The 21,106-nt window shown below is 34.9% G+C and overlaps 2 protein-coding genes across 2 annotated transcripts; both read left to right on the top strand.

The window, feature by feature from the left end:
* The first annotated feature begins 4,590 nt into the window (after positions 1–4,590).
* Positions 4,591–7,190, top strand: LOC141693334 (rho-N domain-containing protein 1, chloroplastic-like). The gene is made up of 2 exons (XM_074498402.1): positions 4,591–4,731; positions 5,917–7,190. Exons 1-2 carry the CDS (start codon positions 4,701–4,703, stop codon positions 7,011–7,013), a joined length of 1,128 nt encoding a protein of 375 aa, XP_074354503.1. The 5' UTR covers positions 4,591–4,700; the 3' UTR covers positions 7,014–7,190.
* A 1,056-nt stretch (positions 7,191–8,246) lies between these two features.
* LOC141689877 (U-box domain-containing protein 3) lies at positions 8,247–13,925 on the top strand. The gene is made up of 5 exons (XM_074494382.1): positions 8,247–8,529; positions 10,305–10,585; positions 10,711–10,827; positions 11,267–13,150; positions 13,527–13,925. Exons 2-5 carry the CDS (start codon positions 10,310–10,312, stop codon positions 13,590–13,592), a joined length of 2,343 nt encoding a protein of 780 aa, XP_074350483.1. The 5' UTR covers positions 8,247–8,529; positions 10,305–10,309; the 3' UTR covers positions 13,593–13,925.
* Positions 13,926–21,106: the final 7,181 nt, after the last annotated feature.

The raw sequence follows: 21,106 nt of genomic DNA, 5'->3' as shown, positions 1-21,106 counted from the left end.
TATCGAGTCTTGAAAATAATTTAAAATAATATTTTAAAGCTCGAAACTATTTTTCAGAATTTTTAAATCAAAAATAAATAATTAAATCTACTTAAATAATCAATTAAAATTAATTAATAACTAATTGATTAATTAATATTTAAATTAATTGACTAATTAAATAATTAATTATCAACCAAAATTAATTAATTAATTAATTAATTAATTAAGATTTATTTTAGAATTAAAAATAATTTTCAGAATTAAAAATATTGATTTTTGGAATTTGAAATAAAAAAAACATTTTCCGAAAATAATTATAAAAAGAAAATACATTTTCTGAAAATTATAAAAAAGAAATCTGATTTTTAAAGGTTTTTAAAACAGGGATATTAAAAATGCAACGTTTGCAAAACTTGGGGGACTAAACTGTAAGTTTTACAGTCGTCTTCCCCAAGCTCGCCGGAAACGCCATGGTCGCCGGCCTGAAGCTTTTCCGGCGACCTGGTACACTACCCAGAATGCCACCAAATTAATAGAAATCAACCCCTTGCTTCCAGAAACACATATGCAGTATTATTTCAATCAAACGATGCGTGGTTTGGCCGAAAAATCCTGTCGAACTTTCCGACGTCGCCACGCTCGTTTTTCCGGCGAACACCTTCTAGTTATCCTCCGTTAATCACATATACACAAATCGATTCCTTGTTTCACGATCTATAAACTGGTGTAATCAATTTAAATCAATAACCCCTAGATTAAAAACACCTAAAAATCAATTAAGAACATTCATAGTTCATAAACCCTAATTTTTGTATTTCGTGAATCAAACTCAATTTTGAGCATGTTATTGAACTCCAAATTAGTCATATAATATACCAAAATGACCAGGAAGAAAAGATCTACATGATTATAACATCAACTCACATAAACAACATCAAGAATAAAAATTCAGATTTTAATTATCAAATAATTCAAATTAAAATAAATAAATAAGAAAATAACCTTGATTTCTGCACTAAAATGGTTGGTTGATTCAGAAAGTACTTTTCGAGAGCTTCGATTTGATATATGGCACGCCCAAATCGGAGTTCGATAACTCCTTCGTTCGAGGGTTTGATTTTCAAGAACGAGGTGTTTTTAGGGTTTTCTCTGTAATTTCTATAATTTTACTGATTGATTATGATTATACGCATAAAATGAAATAAGAAAAGGGCTATTCATATTTATGGAATTATTGGTTCGTGTTGGATCGATAAATTAGTTATTGGCCGCTAGGTAACTGCAAAAAACGATCCGATTTAATACCCGTATTGGATAATTATCCAAAATGGGCTTTTTATAAAATACTTTATACAAAATAATGTAATATTATCTCGACTTTTGAGAATACGAGTTTTGTTGATTCATCGAAATGATTATCGTATCGAAAATTTTGCGCCAGGACGTGGGTCAAACATTAATTCGGATTGAAAAATTCAAAACACAGAAAATGTCTGAAATTATCAGATTATGTTAGGAAGGAGTTTTCGGAAGAGTTTCGGGTGATAAAAACGTAAAAACGGTTGAGGTTAGACGATTCCCGGCTTTATAAAATATTTTTCTAATTATTCAGAAAATAATTAATATATTCATAAATCAATATAAAATTATATAACACTACAAAAATTACCAGAAAATATTATTATTATCTATATTTTATTCTGGAAATAATAAAATTAACATACCTATACTTTACCACATATAAACATTCAAATATCAATACCAATCATCACATAATTCACAAAAAAATCACATAATAATCACATAATAATTATTTATTGATAAAAATAATTACATGCTATGTCCCAGATATTACAATAGAGATATAAAAAGATGAAGCTGGTGACAGAAGTTGAAGCACAAGAAGATGCACGGATGGTTGAGTTTGGAGATGATGAGCCCTTGGCTTTTTTCAAGAAAGTTCCAAGAAAGAAAATATCTTAGGTTAAAGGCTATATGCCGATGAGTGGTCTAATAGTGGCAAGCACTATGTGAGGTTCAGTGACGAGTTTAGAGGCCCTGTAGGTAAAAAGGCAGTTTTCATGACAACATCTGGCTTGGTGTCTTTCGGACCACCTAGAGCTACACCACATGCAAACACACAACCTCCTAGACCAGAACAGAGGCCAAGGGCTGTAGAGCAAAACAAGGCTGCTGCAAATCTTCCTCCGCCTCCACCAGCCCCTAGAAGTTATGCTTTCAGACTCAACACTGAGTTAAAAAGGTTGAGTGGCTTCAAGAACACTGCAGAATATCCAATTAACCTAGGGGATTGAATTGATTTTAAGTAGTATTGCTTTTGAAAGTAGTATTTGATGTAATTCTATTAAGTTTCTCTTGAAATTAAACTTTTGGTTTATTAATTTAATATTGTAAGACTTATTTATGATGGATGGCTTCTGTTCTTCAATTTGGTATTATAAGATTGATGCAATTTGGTATTTGTTGTTATTTATGACTGTCTAATTTGTCCCAAAATGTAGCATAATGTGGTCTACATGACCTTTTCATTGATTGCAAAATCTTTCAACCACACAATTCATTCAAATCATTATATTCACTACTTCTAACTACCATTACACATGCATCTTTACTGCCATCATAAACCAACTACTTCACATTCATTACAAAAGCAATCACCATCACAGCTAATAGCACACAGTTCTTCAGTTGTTTTTTCATCTTTTTCTTCTCAGCCTCTAACATAATTCTTACATCAGTCAACACTTTCCTTTCCTCCTTAAAAATCTTCCTTTTTTCAACTTTTTCCGCTAAGTTTTCTTTAACAAATTTCAACTTCTCCTGCAAATAAATTCTCTGATGGTTCCACCGGAAAAAATGGCAGCCCTCACCTTCCTACAAATAACAAAATATAAACATTATTCACAACAACAAAAAATTAAAAAATTATCAAAATATTACCTTTGTAATGGCACAAGTGTAGAAATACCTTCCAGGATTTTTTAGAGTCCATAAAACACAAGTTCTAGCTCATCTCCCACAAAAACACATTTTGTATTCTTCCTTCTTCACCGACTGCAAAGAGGAAGAACTATTCGTTCTCCGGGCTTTGATATTTAGACATATGAACAACAAATATATTCAAGGAATTAAAGAGATATAGAAGGAATTTTAATTTGTCTTCATTCAACTCCAAAAACCCTAATTTATATATGTATATGCAACTGTGACATAACCGTTGCTATTTAGCCACACCAGAAGATTTTACCGTGACATCCATGTTGTCCAAGCCATCCGTGTCACGCACATTCTCCCGTCAAGTCAACGACCTTAACTAACGCAGTCACTACTCTCAACTTGAGTGGTGTCATCGAGTCACCGGTAACTAGGGTATTTTTGATATGCGACCCTCACTTTTGTGATTACTTTGGGATTTAAGTCTAATATTAATTAAGTAAGATGTATTTAAAGTTAAAACTAGCGTAAAAACACGTACGAGGCATGGGCCTCCATATATATCGAAATATTATCTCGAACGAGTTTGCATCTATACAGAAATAAATTTTGAATACGATAAATGATTATTTTAATTTTTAACTGGATTATCTTATTTCTTTTTATTTTCATACAAACTATTAGAGCGGTATTAGATAACTTTAGTGGTGAAAACTTATTTTTTATCGTACAATTATATTTTAACCTACATCGAGAATTTTGAGATAAGATATTTATTGAAAGTTATATGATCCTAATTAATAAAAAAAATCAAAATTATATCATTATAACAAAAAAATTGAAATTGTTTGTAAAGATATGAATCGTGTCTCTTCGGGGTCGGGGATTTCTATCCCCGCTCCTGATTCTTAGTAATAAAAATTAATAACATTTTATTTACTCAAAAAATAAAGTAATAAAAACAAATTTAATAAAAAGACAAGATGTGACTTATCTAATAACAATTTTAAAGTGAACTTAAGAAGTGATGTAGCATAATGATAGTGATATAAAGTGTTTGAGTAGGAGGTGATTCGATTATTAGTAGATATAAAAACGAATTTGATAAAAAGATATGATGTGACTTATTTAATAAGAATTTTAAAATTAACTCTAGAAGTGATATGACATTAATGGTAGTGACATAAATTTTTTGAATAAATTTTTTGAATAGGTGGTCCGGAGTTTGATTTTTAGTAGATACAATATTATATTTATTTTTAACAAAAAATATACGAGGATAGAATTTTTATATTTTTTTCAAAATAAAAGGGCAAAATTTTAATTGAACAATTATTAAAATGGCTCAATTTATTCTTAATTCTGTTTTAAAATATAGGAGACTTATTTATTGGATTCCACATTTATTTTATCTAACAAATACTAAAAGAAAGAGAGTTTAAATTACAACAATCATCTTCTGCGCAATTGTACCAAACAAAATCTTAAATTTTTCTTTAAAAAAAATAATTTTGCTTCTGAACAATAAAATTTTAATCCTACTTTTATATTCATTGAGTAACCCTACTTCAAAAAAAAAAAGAAATAGGAACAAAAAACCCTCAAATAAAAAAGCAAAATACGTAGCACTTTGTTAGACCACTGAATTCTAAAACCCACCACGACGTCGTTTTAAAGGATTCTTAGACCTAAAAAACCCCTCCATTTTTAGTGTAAACTGATAAACATTTCTTGAATTATCGAACAATCACTGGCGAGGTATCATGTCAATTGCACAGCCTATCCATGTTAATGGTAAACCCTTCATTCTATTTCATCAAATTATGCACACACATGTATAATTCTATACACATTTCTTGCTATTACTTATTTATGTGTGTTCGTGCACCCAAAAAATAATATAGGTATATATGTATATGTGTAATCTTTGTGATGTATACGTGTAGTTGGATATTGGGTTGTGTTGAAGTTTTTGTTTCGAGTTAAAGTTTGGAGCTTTTTTATGTTTTTAGATTTGCACACCATATGTTTGATGGAATGTCTCTGTGATGAATTTAGTGTTTTGTTTGCATTATTGTTTTGGGGAAATAATTTAGATACATGATATGTTTAATGTGGAATTTGGAGTATGATTCGATTACTAGAGAGATGGAGGATGGGAGATATCATTTTGTCGTTTAATAGAGTAGCAGTTAATCATCAATATCATAATATGTGTGGCTTGGTTAGAGCTAAGGGAGACATGTTTTCAGGAGCAGCAGCAGTGAATAACAGTTTTGGATTGCTGGCATTTTGTTGGTATTCATATTATCGATAGGATGAATGAGATGATAGTTTTGTAGGTGACTACTGTGAAATGTTATAATTACTATATTTTCTTTACAAAGGATGGGTGGTAACATGTGTTGGAATTGACGCTGCCTGTTTGTGTACCTTTACTTCTTTTATCTTTCGTGTCTTTTTTTTTAGTATCATTATATTAAATCTCTGCTACTTTAAAAACAATGTTGGGAGGATTCTAGGGAAATCCAAAACACATGGATAATTTTCATAGATATGATGAACTTGTTAAGAAACTGGGAATATTAAAAGTTAACAGCCACAGGAATGTGTAATTATTGTAATCCTTTACCTGCTATTGGTGATAGCGGTATCACATTTTGTATGAACAGTTGGGAAGTATAATTTTTGGGTTTGTTCCATGTTAATCAACCCTCTTATAAGCAATAGAAGTGTCATTCCTTATTGATGCAATAGAGGTGCTCTAAGATCATCTAATAAAACATTATTGTTTGGGGCTTGCGCTTGATTGCAGTTTGATCTTCTTCTGTTGTGCATGTTGATCATCGTTCTTTCCTATTCTTGGTTTAGTTTAGTTTTTTAGTAATTGAAATTATCTGGAATTATAGATCTTGCATGCTCCATTTTTATATCTTCTATGTCAGGGTTCATCTTATGGCAATTGTTTCCCATATATAGGAGTTACTGGAGGAGTAGTCCATATATCACCTTGTTCTTCTCGAAGTGATGGTAAAAGAGTCTCACAGATTAAGATTCCTTCTTTGAACTGTGCTTCAAGGAGTATGTCTTGTGTTTGTAATGCAAGTTCTGGTAGTTACAGGAGAAACCCCGACTTTCCAAAGCAAAACAAACAGGGATATTCTCGCAGTAGAAACAAGCATTTTGAAGAAAGAGATGGCTCTGAAAATCTTGAAGATTCTGAAATATTCTCTTCCAGGAATGGCTCATTGCATTCTGTGTCTGGTAGCCCGAAATACCAAGTTACATCAGCCCCAGGCCCCAGGGAGAAAGAGATTGTTGAATTATTCAGGAAAGTGCAGGCCCAACTTCGAGAAAGAGCTGCAATCAAGGAAGAGAAGAAGATCGAAGAGCCACCAGTAGAAGTTAAAAAGAATGAAACAGTCGATTCTCTCCTCAAGCTCTTAAGGAAACACTCAGTTCAACAAGGGAAGAAAAGCAATAATAGCTCTGGTAGTGGTAGAGATTTCATACTGGACCAGCCTGAACTTAATGGTTCATTTTCAACAGAGAAAAGCCCCAGTTTCTTCAAATTAAGTAGCAAGGAGAAAAACAAGGTCCAAGAAAATGAAGCCCCGTCTGTCGGCAGGCCAATGTCAAGTTTCCGACGTAGATCTCCAGTCCCTCAAATGAAGAAACAACCTACTTATGTGGATGAAGATAATGTCAGTTCCATCACACATACATATCAAGAAGGGAAACAGAAGGATGCCTCTTACCCTGAGCATGAAGTTGAGCACAAGCCTATACTTAAATTGAAGGTTGAACCCATTGTCCATGACGATTCTATAGTGGAGTCGAATTCTGCTTTTCCTGAAGGAGACATGTTTAATGAGATTTCTGATGGTGAAATTACAGAAACTGATGAAGGCAATAGTGACGAGGATGAAGATGAGCAGAATATGAGCACAGACATAGACTTAAGCGGAATGAAGCTAGTTGAGTTGAGGGCTCTAGCAAAATCTCGCGGCATGAAAGGTTTTTCAAAACTGAAGAAACATGACCTTATTCAGCTTTTAGCTGAAGCTTCAGTATGATCACCTTTGTAATTGCAGGAAGCATGTTAATTGCTAGGCCATTTTGAATTATGTTTAGATGAAATTGCTCTTTTGTGATGTAGACTTTTGCTATTAGTAAGTTTTCATTTATTAAGAAGCCATTATCTATGATTGATTATTGCCACACAACATGATAATCTATTATTTAAGCTGATACTCCCTGGCTTTCGAGTAAGATATGTTTGGTTTACTATTGTTTCTTGGTTGTGCACTTGTGCTATAACTCCATTTGAACAGTTCTAGATATCCTGTATGACATTATGGGTCAATTGGACCCATTCAAATTGTGCAAGTTGATTCCCTTGGAGACATGAATTACTTCTGTCATAAATGCACAGGTCAATATTCTTAAATCTTAAACATATCTCGTTCAAATACTAAACCGAGCATATACTAATATACTAAGATGTATTGTAAGAAAAAGTGTTGGAAAATTAGATGACTGTTTGATAATTTTTTTAATTTATACATATTTTATGATATAATATATAAAAATAATGTTTTGAGAAGGTTTGATGGTGAAATTGGTAGTTACTTTTTATAAAAGCTGAAAACAGCTTTTTCGAAAAGTATAGGGGGACATACTTTTGCTAACAGTAACTTTTAGATTAAAAAAGTTGTTGAAAAAGCTGTAACAGTAATACTAAACAGGATCTTATTAAGATATTATATATCATTTTTTTATTAGCCTCGTCATCATTAATAATAATAAACCTCACAAAAATATCAACCAATAAAAATAAAATAATTCATAAAAGGTGCATGTACACAGTAACAAGACCAAACAAAAAAAGGGTTTTGGTCCAAGATTATAATAATTATTATTATCCTCATTCTTCATCTTTAATTAATATATCTCGAAAGATGTGGAATAAACCAAAAAAAAGAATTAATTTCTTCTCTACTTCATTACTTAAAACAAAGAATCATCATTTATCAAAAACAAAAAAATAATAAAATAAAGCTCTTCCTAAATATCCCATTAAGTTTCATGTTAACCATACATATTTAAGACTCTAAATCAACTAATCTCCCATCATAAGTCAATCCACCATGCATATAATCTTGTTCTCCTACATATAAAGAAAATGGATTATAAAAAGCTATTGGACTTTTGTCTTTCTAATCATAGATAAATTTGATTCCATAACATCACCTTTTCATCTCTTTTTTTTAACCTTATTAATCAAAATCATTACAATAATCTCATTAGACCAAACAAACCCAACGAATCTGCAACTACAAGGCCCCACCAGTTTCCCTTTTCAATTTCTTACCGTCATTTCTTTATTTTTTTATTAATAAAATCCTGTCTGTCTCAAAATGAAGCACTTAAAAGAGGGTTGGCAAAAAATATATTTTGAGAAAAGTAGCACAATTGGTTCTTGAAATTTAACAATTTTTCATGGAATTCTTGGTGAAAGTTTTAATATTTAATGGGTTCATCAAGATCTGCTGAAAGATTCAATCTTTAGCTCAAGCTGCAATTTTTGAGGTTCATATGATTCACCTTTTTTGTAATTTTTACAGTTTGATATGAATTTTATGTGATTATTTTTAATTGTATCTACTTGTTTCTGGGTTTTATTAAAAGGTGACGATATAATTATTTTCTGGGTTTTTGTTTATCTTGATTGTTAGGTAGTCATTTGTTAATTGCTATATGTATGTATGTGTATTTGTGTTTACAAGGACTGATAAATACCCAATTTGCTATATTGTTGTATCAACCACATATTGATCAAAGTTATGATTAGAACTTATAGCTTATCTACACCTGACCCCTAAAATTTCAAACCTTTAGAGAAAAGTAAACAAAAATCTTCAGTTTTTGACTTATATTGTCTAATGTTTTTGGATGGAGGTGGAGTTGGTTGAGGTTATGCCGTATGTTCTTTCGATGCTGAGGTGCTGTATGTCTGTATAGACATCAGTAGTTTCAATGAGGTGTAATCATTTCTCTTTTTTGGAATTGCATAGATGGTAGAGACTTATCTAAACCAAAACTGGGAGGCGATGATCATGTCAAGAATTTCAAGGGTTGTAGTTAATATTTTCTACATAAATTACCATAATAAGCTCCAGTTTTGTTTTTTATGTCTCTTTCAATTCTGTGTAAATAACAATTGTTTAACACGCATGCACTAGCCGTAAAGATGGGCTGAAGTTAATGTTTGCCGGAGAATATATTAAGAATGTGTTCTTTTTTGTATATCGCTTTGGGCGTGTAGATGTTTGTTCTTTGTACAGTTACTTGTAACTTAATTTCATTTTATGTAGTTCATAATTTCATTAAGTTGCGCCTAAAACTATCTATCAATATGTTTAGAAACATTGATAAAGCTGAGGTGTGGAAATAACATCATTTGGATGGAGAAGGATGCAATTAGAACTAGTTTTTGGATAAGTTTGAAAAAGCCTTTATATACACCTTCCTCCATTGCATTCTTTAGATTTAAAAGTATAATCCATTGCATTTAATCTTAAATCAATCGTTATTACTTGCTTCCTGCGAGTTCTTCACATTTTTTATCATATTTAATTGTTATCTCTCTCATATTTTTTCACCTCCACTTCTTAGTCCTTAGTCTACACCTCTTATTTTCATTTCATTCTCACATTATAAAGCCATTCTTTTCAACTGAGCAATACCTTCAGATTTGTTTTCACTTAGTCAGATGGAAGTAATCAACATTCCAAGTGTTCTATGTATATGTGGGGATTAAGTGATTATGTGTTGCAACAAAAGAGAAGTTTAGTTGCAATATGATCTTAAATACATTTTAGCTAGATAAAATATTTTTCTAGTTATTTCATAATGATAATAATTCTGATTCCTGGCTACTGAAAAGTTATGGAATTCATTTCGAGTATACCTAGATGAGTTAGATCATGATAATTATTACAACAAGATCTTGTCTAGTTGTCTACGATATTAAGTGCCCTGTCAAAGACTTGAAACTTGTAGTAAATACACAATGATATCATTGTTGAATTACTTTGTACAATTATTGGAATCTGAATGGTAATTCCATACAGGATTAGCCAACGCGTATTATTAGAATCAACCATTTGAGTGTACTTTTAACCTATACATGTCCTTTGTTATAATCAGGCAAATCAAAGGTAGCTGTTGTAAATTATGGAGATGTCGAATCCTAATCTGATTTCTATGAAGCGGAAAAAATATAAGTATTCATGCCATGGATTTATACTGCTTTTCCCCTCTGTGGCTAGTATTCTGAGTTGTATACTCTGTTCTGTTATCAGGTCAGATGGACACCAAGTCTGTAAGCTGTCTCATTAACAGCATTTCTCGATTTCTCCATCTGCTCTCATCATTTGAAATGAAGAATATGCCTACTCAAAATGGTTATAGGAATATAGCCGGTTCACTGAAGATCTTGAAACTAATTCTTGATAATATTGTTGAATCAAAAGTGAGTTCAGATGAAATTCTTTGTAAAGAGTGCGAAAAACTAGATGTAGCAGTAAATGAGGCAAGGGAGTTTATGGAGAACTGGTCTCCTAAAATGAGCAAGATTTGCAGTGTGAGTACCTTTTTTCCTTTCAACATTGCAAGACAAAAAATGCTCCTATATTGATAAGTTTTTTTTTTTTTGTTTTATAAAGCATTACATTGTTTACCGTTTTTTGGCTCTTCTAATCTCTTCAGGTTCTCAGGGGTGAAGCTTTGTTGCTTAAAATCCAAGGTTCTTCAATCAATATTTCTCATATCTTATGTAGATTGTTACAGTCATCTCCATCCCCATCAAGTTTATTTGAGGTTCAGGTATGCACAATGTTGTTTTTCTGGTACATTATATTTTTTTAACATATTAAATTTTGACTATACGGGGAGGGCCAGCAAGAATTTAAGCTCATTACCTCGACCCTGTTGGTTCTTTATTTGTTCTTCCAACAATTTATTGAGAACTTGGGATAGAACCCCTATGTGTATTTCCACAAGTTCTGTTATTTTCTACCAGCCTCTATTGTTGGATTTGGAATATATTGTCTGATAGATTTGTAAGTTATTGGGAAGACCTGTGGAGATAACATCCTTTCTCGTATAGTGATCCTATATTACCTTCTCTTATTAAAGTTTTCAACAGGTTTCCTGTTTTTTACGTTTTTTTAGTTCATATTGTTGTGGTACATACGATGTCATCATTTCTGTGTGTCCAACAAAGCTAATCAAGTCAGTAACTAATGTCGGTAATCAATTTCAGCACTGTAAGCAGGAATTCCAGTGTGCTGAATTGAAAAAAATATCAGAACCAATTGAACATGCTTTAAAGAGACAACAGCGTGGATTGGATCCTGATTCTGATAATCTATCAGTGATCATTGAGTCGCTTAGCTTGACAGCTGACCTGGAGCTGCTGAAAGAGAGTATTGCATTAGAAAAGGAGAGGATGAAAGCTGCGACTAATAAAAGTCAAGGGGATTTAGATCTTACTAACCAGCTGGTGAACCTTATCACTGATATCCGGAATTGTTTGGTTAAATTTGAGAGGTTTAAGTCTATAAACGGCATTGCTGTCCCTCTATATTTTCGCTGTCCTTTGTCTCTACGACTCATGTTAGATCCAGTTATTGTGGCTACTGGTCAAACCTACGAGAGGACCTGCATTCAAACATTGTTGGACAATGGGTTAACTATATGCCCTATAACCCGTCAAATGCTCTCGCACACTAATCTTATTCCTAATTATACAGTCAAAGCTCTGATAGCAAATTGGTGTGAGGAAAACAAAATAAATCTCTCAGAGTGTACTAGAGTTGTGGCCAAGGCCCCCAAAATTGAAGCTCTGTATCTGCAAGATGCCATCAGGGATGATTTCCATCAGTCACGAGACAGTAGCAATTCCTCGTCGAGATCATCTCTTGAAGTTAATAGCTTTGACAAGCTAAAGGTTAATGGTGATCCTGGCTTCAGTGAGAAAAAATCTAATGGATCTGTTGCGGATAAGTTTGACCATTCATCCCCTGAACAGTCGTGCCATCACAGTAGAAGTGGATCTGCTTCTAGTCAGATTACTAGTGCTGGTTATGTACCTACAATATCGTCTGATGGTTCAAGGACATCCAATAAGCAAAGGAATGAGTGCGACTTTTCCGGAGAAATGACATCTGAGTGCCAATCTCCGTCTTCTCCTCCTAAAAAGAATCTCAGTCCTTCCCCATTGTTGACTGGGAAACAGTACCACAGCTCAAACGTGTTGGCCGAAAGGTCTGCTGGTGGAGATCGTAACTATCCAAGAACACTCTCTTTGCCACTGGATTCAGGATCTAATGATTTGACCACAAATTCTCATGTCAAGAAACTGGTTAATGACCTGTGCAGTCCATCTGACGAAGTGCAAACTACAGCTGCAGCAGAATTGCGATATCTTGCAAAACACAACTTGGAGAATCGTAACATTATCAGTAGTTGCGGAGGTGTTGAACCATTAATTGCATTGTTGTACTCAGATGTGAAGCAAACCCAAGAACATGCTGTAACGGCGCTACTAAATCTATCAATAAATGGGAATGTTAAGACCACAATTGCTGAAGCCGGAGCTATTGAACCACTCATCCATGTTCTTGAAACAGGAAATTCAGGTGCCAAGGAGAATGCTGCAGCAACTCTGTTTAGCATCTCAATGATAGAGGAGTACAGGATAAAGATTGGTCGTTCTGGTGCAGTTAAAGCGTTGGTTGGTCTTTTAGGATCTGGTACTCTTAGAGGGAAAAAAGATGCTGCAACGGCATTGTTTAATTTATCAATATTTCATGAAAACAAGGCTCGTATAGTTCAGGCTGGAGCTGTAAAGTATCTTGTTTCGTTGATCGACCCGGAATCAGAAATGGTTGACAAAGCTGTTGCAGTACTTGCTAATTTATCAACAGTTACAGAAGGGGGTTTGGCAATTGCACGGGAGGGCGGCATACCAGCATTAGTTGAGATTCTTGACTCAGGATCCCAGAGGGGTAAAGAAAATGCTGCCACCATACTGTTGCAATTGTGCATTAGTAGTACCAAATATTGTCGTCTGGTTCTACAAGAAGGAGCAGTCCCACCTCTGGTTTTGCTATCCCAGTCTGGCACGACAAGGGCCAAGGAGAAGGTATGCAGCTTTACTCAGCTTCATGTTTTAATATGTTTTTACTTTTCGGTCCATGCAAGTAGGTTCAATACGTCTTAGCGTCCATGTAGCACAGAAACCTGGGTGTACTGTGTACATGCACATTTACAAGGAACTGAACAATGCCACAATCTTCTCCCCTGTGCTCTCGTCTATGTAGTTATCTTATATGAAGAATAATAAGCTTAAGTTACTGCTCTGGGGGTACTCTTTACTTGTTTACGTAACTCAGATACAAAAAAGTACCACAATCAACAAAAGCTGGAAGATCATTGTTGTTTTCTATTTCCCCATTTACCTCTTATTTTTAACAAACAAGAAGATGATACGAGTTTCTAATAATCAGTATTCCATGCAGGCTCAACAGCTTCTGAGTCACTTTCGTAATCAACGTGAAGGCTCTACAGGAAGGGGAAAGACATGAATAGTTTACTATGGTACATATCGGCTGTTTTTTCATTAGTTTCTATGCGAGTTTCTGCTTTTAGTGTCATCCCTATATTATCTTTCATTCTAAATATTCTTGTTCCTAGCTTTTATCCATTTGTAATGTAGTGAGATTTAGTGAGATCGAGTTTTTAAGTTTGGATTTCCAGAAGTGTAGCCATTTTGAATCATCACTTTTAGTTAGGTCATAGCAATCGTTGTGTTTCCATATTCTTTGACACTAGTTTGTGTACATAAAATTTGTACTTTAGTCGGTTTAAATTCGTTTAATTTTACAATTTGGTGAGGTATGAACCAGTATAAATGTGTATATCTTGCTAAACATATTACACATCCTTCCTGTTTTGCCCACTTTATTCATTCTGCAGCCCAGTCATAAATGGGCCCAATTGTCATTATAAATATGAGCCCATTTCAGGATCACACAAAATTGCACTATCGGCCCTATTTATGATGTTAAAGATGGTCAGCGCCCACAGGGGTCGTCGCTAGCACAATAGCGAGCCCTCTACAGAGGCCCCCACGTTATTACTATCATCAATTTGAAGACCAATTATTACTCGAAGACATTCAGGCTCCTTTAAAGTTGCCTCACATTATCGAAGACTAGTGAAAGGTGGGGGCGTTCCACTGTGATATTCATATCATCTATGCATGAAGGCTCGTAGCAAAGACTTCTTCGGGGGTCGTATGAGTATGTCTAGAGGTCACAACGTGTGTTAATTCCATGGGTCACATATGAGGTCAAAGGTGCCTACATAGGACTCCTCCCCGTTCCATGTCAGTTATGAAGTTTCGTGTGCTCAAACCATAGTTAACTTGGGCTTTTCACGGATGGTGTAGATGAAACCTTAAACCCATCCAAAGGTAACTTGTTCTTCAAGTATGTCTCTTATTTGAGGTTGAGAAACATTTTGCATCAAAAAGAGAATATACCCGCATTTTCTATAGCATTCAACGAATCAATCACTAAGATCAGTCTGTAGGGTTTTATTCTAAACTTGTTTATTGATTTATATTTTATTCGTTTATTTTGATTTTCTGGCAAAGAAATCAGAGTATGACTTGGTCTTTGCTTTGCAGAGTATTTTCAGGAAATAAACGTTAGCAGTAGAGTTGTTGTAGGATTTCCAGTTTGGTTGTTCCTATTTTCTTGCCACGTTGTGGCTCTATATTATGTACTTGCAGCTCCAGAATACATGTTATTAAGTTAGCGTGCATCTTTGTTTTCCAGTTTAAAATATATATACTTATTATTATCATAAGTCAGGTTATATTTCTACAATCTGGTATCAGAGCACAGGGGACATTGGTGGATGCCTAAGTTCATGCCCAGGAAGTCAACGGTAGAATCAGGAAAAATTAAAGACGGAGCAGTTAGCTTGAGCTGTCCAATGCTGACAAAGGGAATTAAGTAACATGGGCAATAAATATGAAGGTCAACATACAAGCTCATGGAGTTTGGAAAGCTGTAGACACAATTGAAAAGAATCTGGAGGACATAATTGATAAGATCGCTTTGGCGGTGATTTACCAGGGAATTCCCGAGGACATACTTCTGTCACTCGCTGAGAAATGGACTGCAAAGGAGGCATGCGAGGCCATTAGAATTACGTGTCAAGGTGCCAAACGCATAAAGACTGCTAGAATTTAAACATTGAAGGCTGAATTCGAAGCAATGAGCATGAAGGAGTCTGAATCACTCGACGATTTCTATCTAAAACTCGGTGGTTTGGTGACTAATATACGGGCTTTGGGAGAAACCATACCTGAGTCGTATATAGTCAAGAAATTGCTACGAGCAGTGCCTAAGAAATTTCTTCAAATTGCTTCGACCATTGAGCAGTTTGGAAATCTAGAGATGATGTATATGGAGGAAACAATAGGGTCCTTGAAGGCGCACGAAGAAAGGTTACGAGGGACAAGTAAAGGCAGTGGGAGTCAACTATTGCTCACGGAGGAGGAGTGGGAAAAATGAGAAAGAGGAGATGGAAAGCTCTTGTTAACTCGGGAGGAATGGCTGAAACGAGGAAATAAGGGAGGAACAGACGCTTCAAGACAGAGGCCTCGAGGTAACTTTGAATTTCGTGGAAAAGATATAGTGCGTGGTGTTCGTGATAAAAGTAAAATCAGGTGTTTCAACTGTAGCAGCTATGGACACTTTGCCATAGAATGTCAAAAACCAAAACGTGACAGGGACACCAGGGAGGCGAATATTGCACAGATACCGGACGGTGAACCGACTTTATTGTTGGCTGAGAAAGAAGAAAAGAAAGAAATGGTGTTGCTGATCAATGAAGAAACGATACCAAAATTGAGTAATGAAGTAATGATGAATAAGGTGAAATCAAATTTATGGTATCTTGACAACGGAGCTAGCAATCACATGACGGGACAAATTCAAATTTCGCGTGCTTGATGAAAGTATGGGTGGACAAGTGAAATTTGGAGATGGATCGTTGGTCAACATAAAGGGAAAAGGCTTAATAGTTCTTAAGTGCAAGAATGGGGAAGAGAAGACGCTCAGAGATGTTTACTATATACCATCGTTGTGTTGTAACATAATCAACCTCAGTCAATTGTTAGAAGAAGGTAATCAGGTGGTTATGAGAGGTGACTTCTTGTGGGTACGAGACAGTCAAGGAAATCTTATGATGAAGGTAAAGAAATCGATGAATAGACTTTATAAAATCATTCTCAACACCAGCGAAAATAAGTGCTTGTTGTCAAGTTGTGAGAAAGAAAGCTGGTTATGGCATATGCCGTTTGGACATGTTAACTACAAAGCGATGAAGTTAATATCAGAAACAAAGATGGTACAAGGCCTGCCCAAAATTAGTCAACCAAAAGAGATATGTGAGGGGTGTTTGATGTCAAAGCAAGCAAGAAAGTCATTCCCTTCAAAATCGAATTTCTCTGCCAAACAAGCTTTGGAACTAGTGCACGGCGTTCTTTGTGGCCCTATATCGCCAAGCACAACCGCAAGCAACAGGTACGTGTTCCTCTTAGTAGATGACTACACTCGTGTAATGTGGGCTTATTTATTAAGTCATAAAGATGAAGCCTATAGAGCATTTATAAGTTTTCGTACTTTCGTTGAGACAAATGATAGAAAGATCAGAACTTTCAGAACTAATCGTGGAGGCGAGTTCATGTCTAAAGAGTTCATTGCTTATTGTGAAGAAGCTGGAATAAATCCCCATTTCACAGCCCCCTATTCGCTTCAGCAAAATGGGGTGGTTGAACGACGCAATAGGACTATGATTGAAATGGTAAGGAGTTTTGTCAAAACAATGAAAATGTCTAGTTTGTTCTAGGGAGAGGCTATAAGAAATTCAATATATGTACTTAATCGATTGCCTACATGCGCTGTATCTAATGTTACGCCATATGAGGCATGGTCTGGGGAAAAACCACAAGTTGGGCACATAAAGGTTTTTGGATGTGTTGCGTATATGAAAGTGCCAAATGTGAATCTGAAAAAACTTGATGATCGAAGTAGAGTTGTTGTAAATCTTGGAAAGGAACCTGGAACTAAAGCGTATAGGTTGTACGATCCAACAACCAAGAAAGTGCTCGTTAGCAGGGATGTGTGTTTCGATGAAGATAAGTCGTGGCCCTGGTCTGAGGAGACAGGTGAAACTGGTGCTCCCCTCAAAATTTTTTCTGTACTGAACTACGACGCAAACGAACCAATGGATGCTCTTCCTGAAGAAGATAGTGATGTATCTGCAGATAATGAACAGATAAGTGAAGGTAGCGACTCAGGGAGTACTGATTCAGACATCGACTGCGAACCAAGGAAATTTAGATCACTAAGAGATGTTTATGCTAATACTGAGGAGGTAGAAATTGAGGACGAAGAATTGTTGTTGATGGGAGTAGACGAGCCAACTAATTATGGACAAGCAGCCAGAGATGCGAACTGGAGAAAGGCGATGAACTAAGAGATGGAGTCTGTTGAAAAAAATAAGACATGGTATTTAACATAGCCGCCACAAGGGAGAAATGCTATAGATTTAAAATGGTTTTACAAGTTGAAAAGAGACGCGAGTGGTGAAGTTCTAAAACATAAAGCAAGAATTATGGTGAAAGGTTATGTTCAGAGATTTGAAGTTGATTTTGAGGAAATTTTCGCACCAGTTACCAGGATTGAAATAGTTCGCATGCTACTCGCACTTGATGCTAAGAAGGCTGGGAGGTTCATCACCTCGACGTCAAAACGACTTTTCTAAACGGAGAAATTGAATAGGAAATCTGTGTTACACAACCTGAGGGATATGTTAAACAGGTTAAAGAACATCTGATGTACAGACTTTTGAAGGCACTCTACGGGCTTCGTCAGGCACCTCGGGCCTGGTATTCAAAACTGAACAAGTGCCTACTTGAACTTGGATTTGAAAGGCGCCCTTACGAAACAACAGTCTACTCTAAAAAGGTGGGAAATGAGGTTCTGATTATCGCTGTTTACATAGACGACATTCTGGTAACAGGCTCAAGTCTTTCGATGATTAAAGAATTTAAAGAAAAGATGAATGGAAATTTCGACATGTCAGACCTGGGAAAACTGAAATACTATTTAGGTATTGAAGTTGAACAAGGTCCTGGGTTTATTAAGTTGAAGCAGATGGGTTACGCCAAAAAGATACTCGAAAAGGTAGGAATGGCAGAATGCAACTCTACTAAATACCCTATGGATCCGAAGGAGGGTTTGCACAAAGATGAAAAGGGTGTTGCAGTTGACACTACAGAGTTGAAGAGTTTAGTTGGGGGGCTTCGTTACTTAGTGCACACAAGGCCAGATATTGCATACGCAGTGGGGATTGTGAGTAGGTTTATTATGACGACTGAGGATTTTGCGACGTAATTAAGTGAATAAAGTGTGATTTATGTAAAGTGATTATAATTATGTGATTAAGTGATTGGTTAATTGTCTTTACTATATATTAGAATATGGGAGCGTAGATAGACGCGTTCCAATTTAAAGAGTCAGTTTAGGAATTAAGCTGTGTTGTCGGGCTGTCAGGTAGAACGGAACCCGTCCTAAAAAGGGGATTAAAGTGTTTCAAATGTGAATTATGTGTTATTATGAGTAATGAAATGCTTGAGTAAAGTAATGCGATCTAGTGACGTGTTGGTCGAGAATGATATTGTAAAGCGTAATTGAAATGCTGTGCGTCGGGCCGTCAGGCTGAACGTGACCCGGTACGCGTAGAAAGGAATAATATTAAAGAAGGACAAATTTTTATGATCAGACATGAGTTGTGATGTGTTCATATGTGTGCTTTCTTGTCTGTATGCGTGATTACGTGATCTGTTGATATTTTTATGAATTTAAGGGAATTATTTGATTTAAATAAGGTTTATTTAACCCTCGCACATTTTTATAAAATTATCTGAGTAAGATAAAGGCATGGGATTTGTTTTGTTATCTTTAAAATAGTCCCAAAGACTTTCTAAAAATGATAGACGGATTTATTTTGTGATTGTTGCATATTAAATTGATTTTTATGTGATAAATGCTATTATTAGCACAAACTTGTAAAAATCGTATAAAATCAACCGTGCGCTCAAAATCTTATTATGAGTAATGGTTGGAAAGCTAATTTCGAGATCTACGTCTTAAAATTGTCATTCGCAATAATTTTTGACTTTCCGAGAGGGATATATTCAATATTCGATTTCTATCTTATTTGAGTAAAAAGAGAAGGTAAATCAATCAAAAAGGGGGATTAGTGAATTACCAAATTACCCCTGCCCCCCTCATTATATATAAACTCATTCTCTTCCTATTTCTTTCTTTTCCACCCGACCACTTCTTTCTTTTTCTCCCATTTTCTCAATCACCTCTCTCTCTTTTTCTCTCTCTCACTCTCAAATTCTCTATCTTTTTCCTCTCGGTACATATCTCTTCTTCACTTGATTTTTATGGATTCTTCCATAGAATTTCATCCTTGTTCTATATAAAAGCTTTGGTCCACTTGCATGTGTAGTTTGGTACTTGCATGCGGATGTATGTGTGTGTAGGTTCGGCCTTGCCGAGTTCTTGTTTTATAGAATCAAGATGATGTGAATTTATGGTGATCATGTCTTGCATGTGTTTGTTGTTGTGATTTTTAGGAATAATCGGAGGTTTTATGGTTGGATATCCTCGAATGAGGGCACCACCGTGAAGCCGCCGCCACCGGTGATGAACTCCGGTGAACCGGTGGTGAGTGATGATGTAAACACTGAGCTCTACTACACCAAATACTTATTTTTGATTGTTGCGTGTGTTATTCTTGAAAAACCCGAATGGTTTTGATCTTTGAAGTTATGGATTTGATTTTTGTTGAATAAAGTGATTATGGATTGTTATTAGAATGGCTAATGGTTTAAAAGAAGTGAAATTGTTATTGCATGATAATTTTTGGTTCGGCATTTGTATTAATAAAGAAGGGAATTGGATTTTGTGACTTAATTCTTAGTGTAAACTAAGCTTAATTAGTGAGAATGTGATTGCATGTTGGTTTAAAAGAAGAATTAGTGATGCATGTCATTGTTTGGTCCTTAAATTGTGATTTAAAACTTTGCATGTCAAGATTGATCTTTGCATGTGTGTTTTCTTGAAAACTCCGAATGGGTATTATGGTTAAAAAGAGAATTAAGTTGATTTTGTGAGTTTACATGCTAATTATAGTAGTTTCTAGTGATTATTAAAAGGGAGAACTTGGTTGCATGTCAATGATTGGATGGTGCTTGTGTTCGAATTTTGATAATTGAAGAAGGTGTTGATTTTCGATTCTTAATGTGATTATGATTCGGTTTTTGGATTAAAAAGAATGAAGCTTAATTGCGTAAGAGACTCTTGTAATTTGCATGTTACCAAAAGAGGTTTATTTGTGTTTGATTATGTATGATTGAAATTGAGTACACTTGGTTGTGTTTTTGTGTTTATAGCCGAATGGAATATAAGTATAAAAGCGATTGATTTGGTTCCATTACCTTGCTAAGTGATTGCATGTGAAATTCTAGGAGATATGTGATTTATTTGTTTGTTGGATGGTTGTTGTGGTTCGAATTAAGGAGTAAAAGAAAAAGGGAATTAAGTTGTTTGATATTAAAGAACTATAACTTAAAGTTATGGTCGTAAAGATTTAGTTATGAATAAATCATGTACTCGTATGAGTTATAATAGTGTGATTTGAAGAATAGTCAAGGTTAAGCAAGTATATTTTGATTGTTGAGTATATAAAGATATAAGGCTATGAGAAAAGAATGTGTTATGTGCTATGTGCATGTGTGTATATAAGCTATACTCGAATAGTTCGAGTCATGAGTATATTCGAGCTATCGTATTGAGTGAACGTTCCGGGAACGAGAGTTGAGAAACTAATTAAGGTTTTGGTTTTGATTGTAGATTCGGAACGTGAGGGCATTCAGGCTAGGAAAGGGAAAGGTATACTAGGTGGCAGTAGTTCAACCTTCGTGAAACAAGAAAGCGAATTCAGA

The sequence above is a fragment of the Apium graveolens genome, chromosome 10 (genome assembly GCF_009905375.1).
Source record: "Apium graveolens cultivar Ventura chromosome 10, ASM990537v1, whole genome shotgun sequence".
NCBI lineage: Eukaryota > Viridiplantae > Streptophyta > Magnoliopsida > Apiales > Apiaceae > Apium > Apium graveolens.
This window is presented reverse-complemented; position numbering and strand designations above follow the sequence as displayed.

Excerpts from the sequence above, each read along its gene's own strand:
- LOC141693334 (XM_074498402.1), top strand. The coding sequence starts at position 4,701 with ATGTCAATTGCACAGCCTATCCATGTTAATG. Across the intron at positions 4,732-5,916 it reads ACAGCCTATCCATGTTAATG|GAGTTACTGGAGGAGTAGTC; the intron begins GTAAACCCTTCA and ends TCCCATATATAG.
- LOC141689877 (XM_074494382.1), top strand. The coding sequence starts at position 10,310 with ATGGACACCAAGTCTGTAAGCTGTCTCATTAACAGCATTTCTCGATTT. Across the intron at positions 10,586-10,710 it reads AAATGAGCAAGATTTGCAGT|GTTCTCAGGGGTGAAGCTTT; the intron begins GTGAGTACCTTT and ends TAATCTCTTCAG. Across the intron at positions 13,151-13,526 it reads CGACAAGGGCCAAGGAGAAG|GCTCAACAGCTTCTGAGTCA; the intron begins GTATGCAGCTTT and ends TATTCCATGCAG.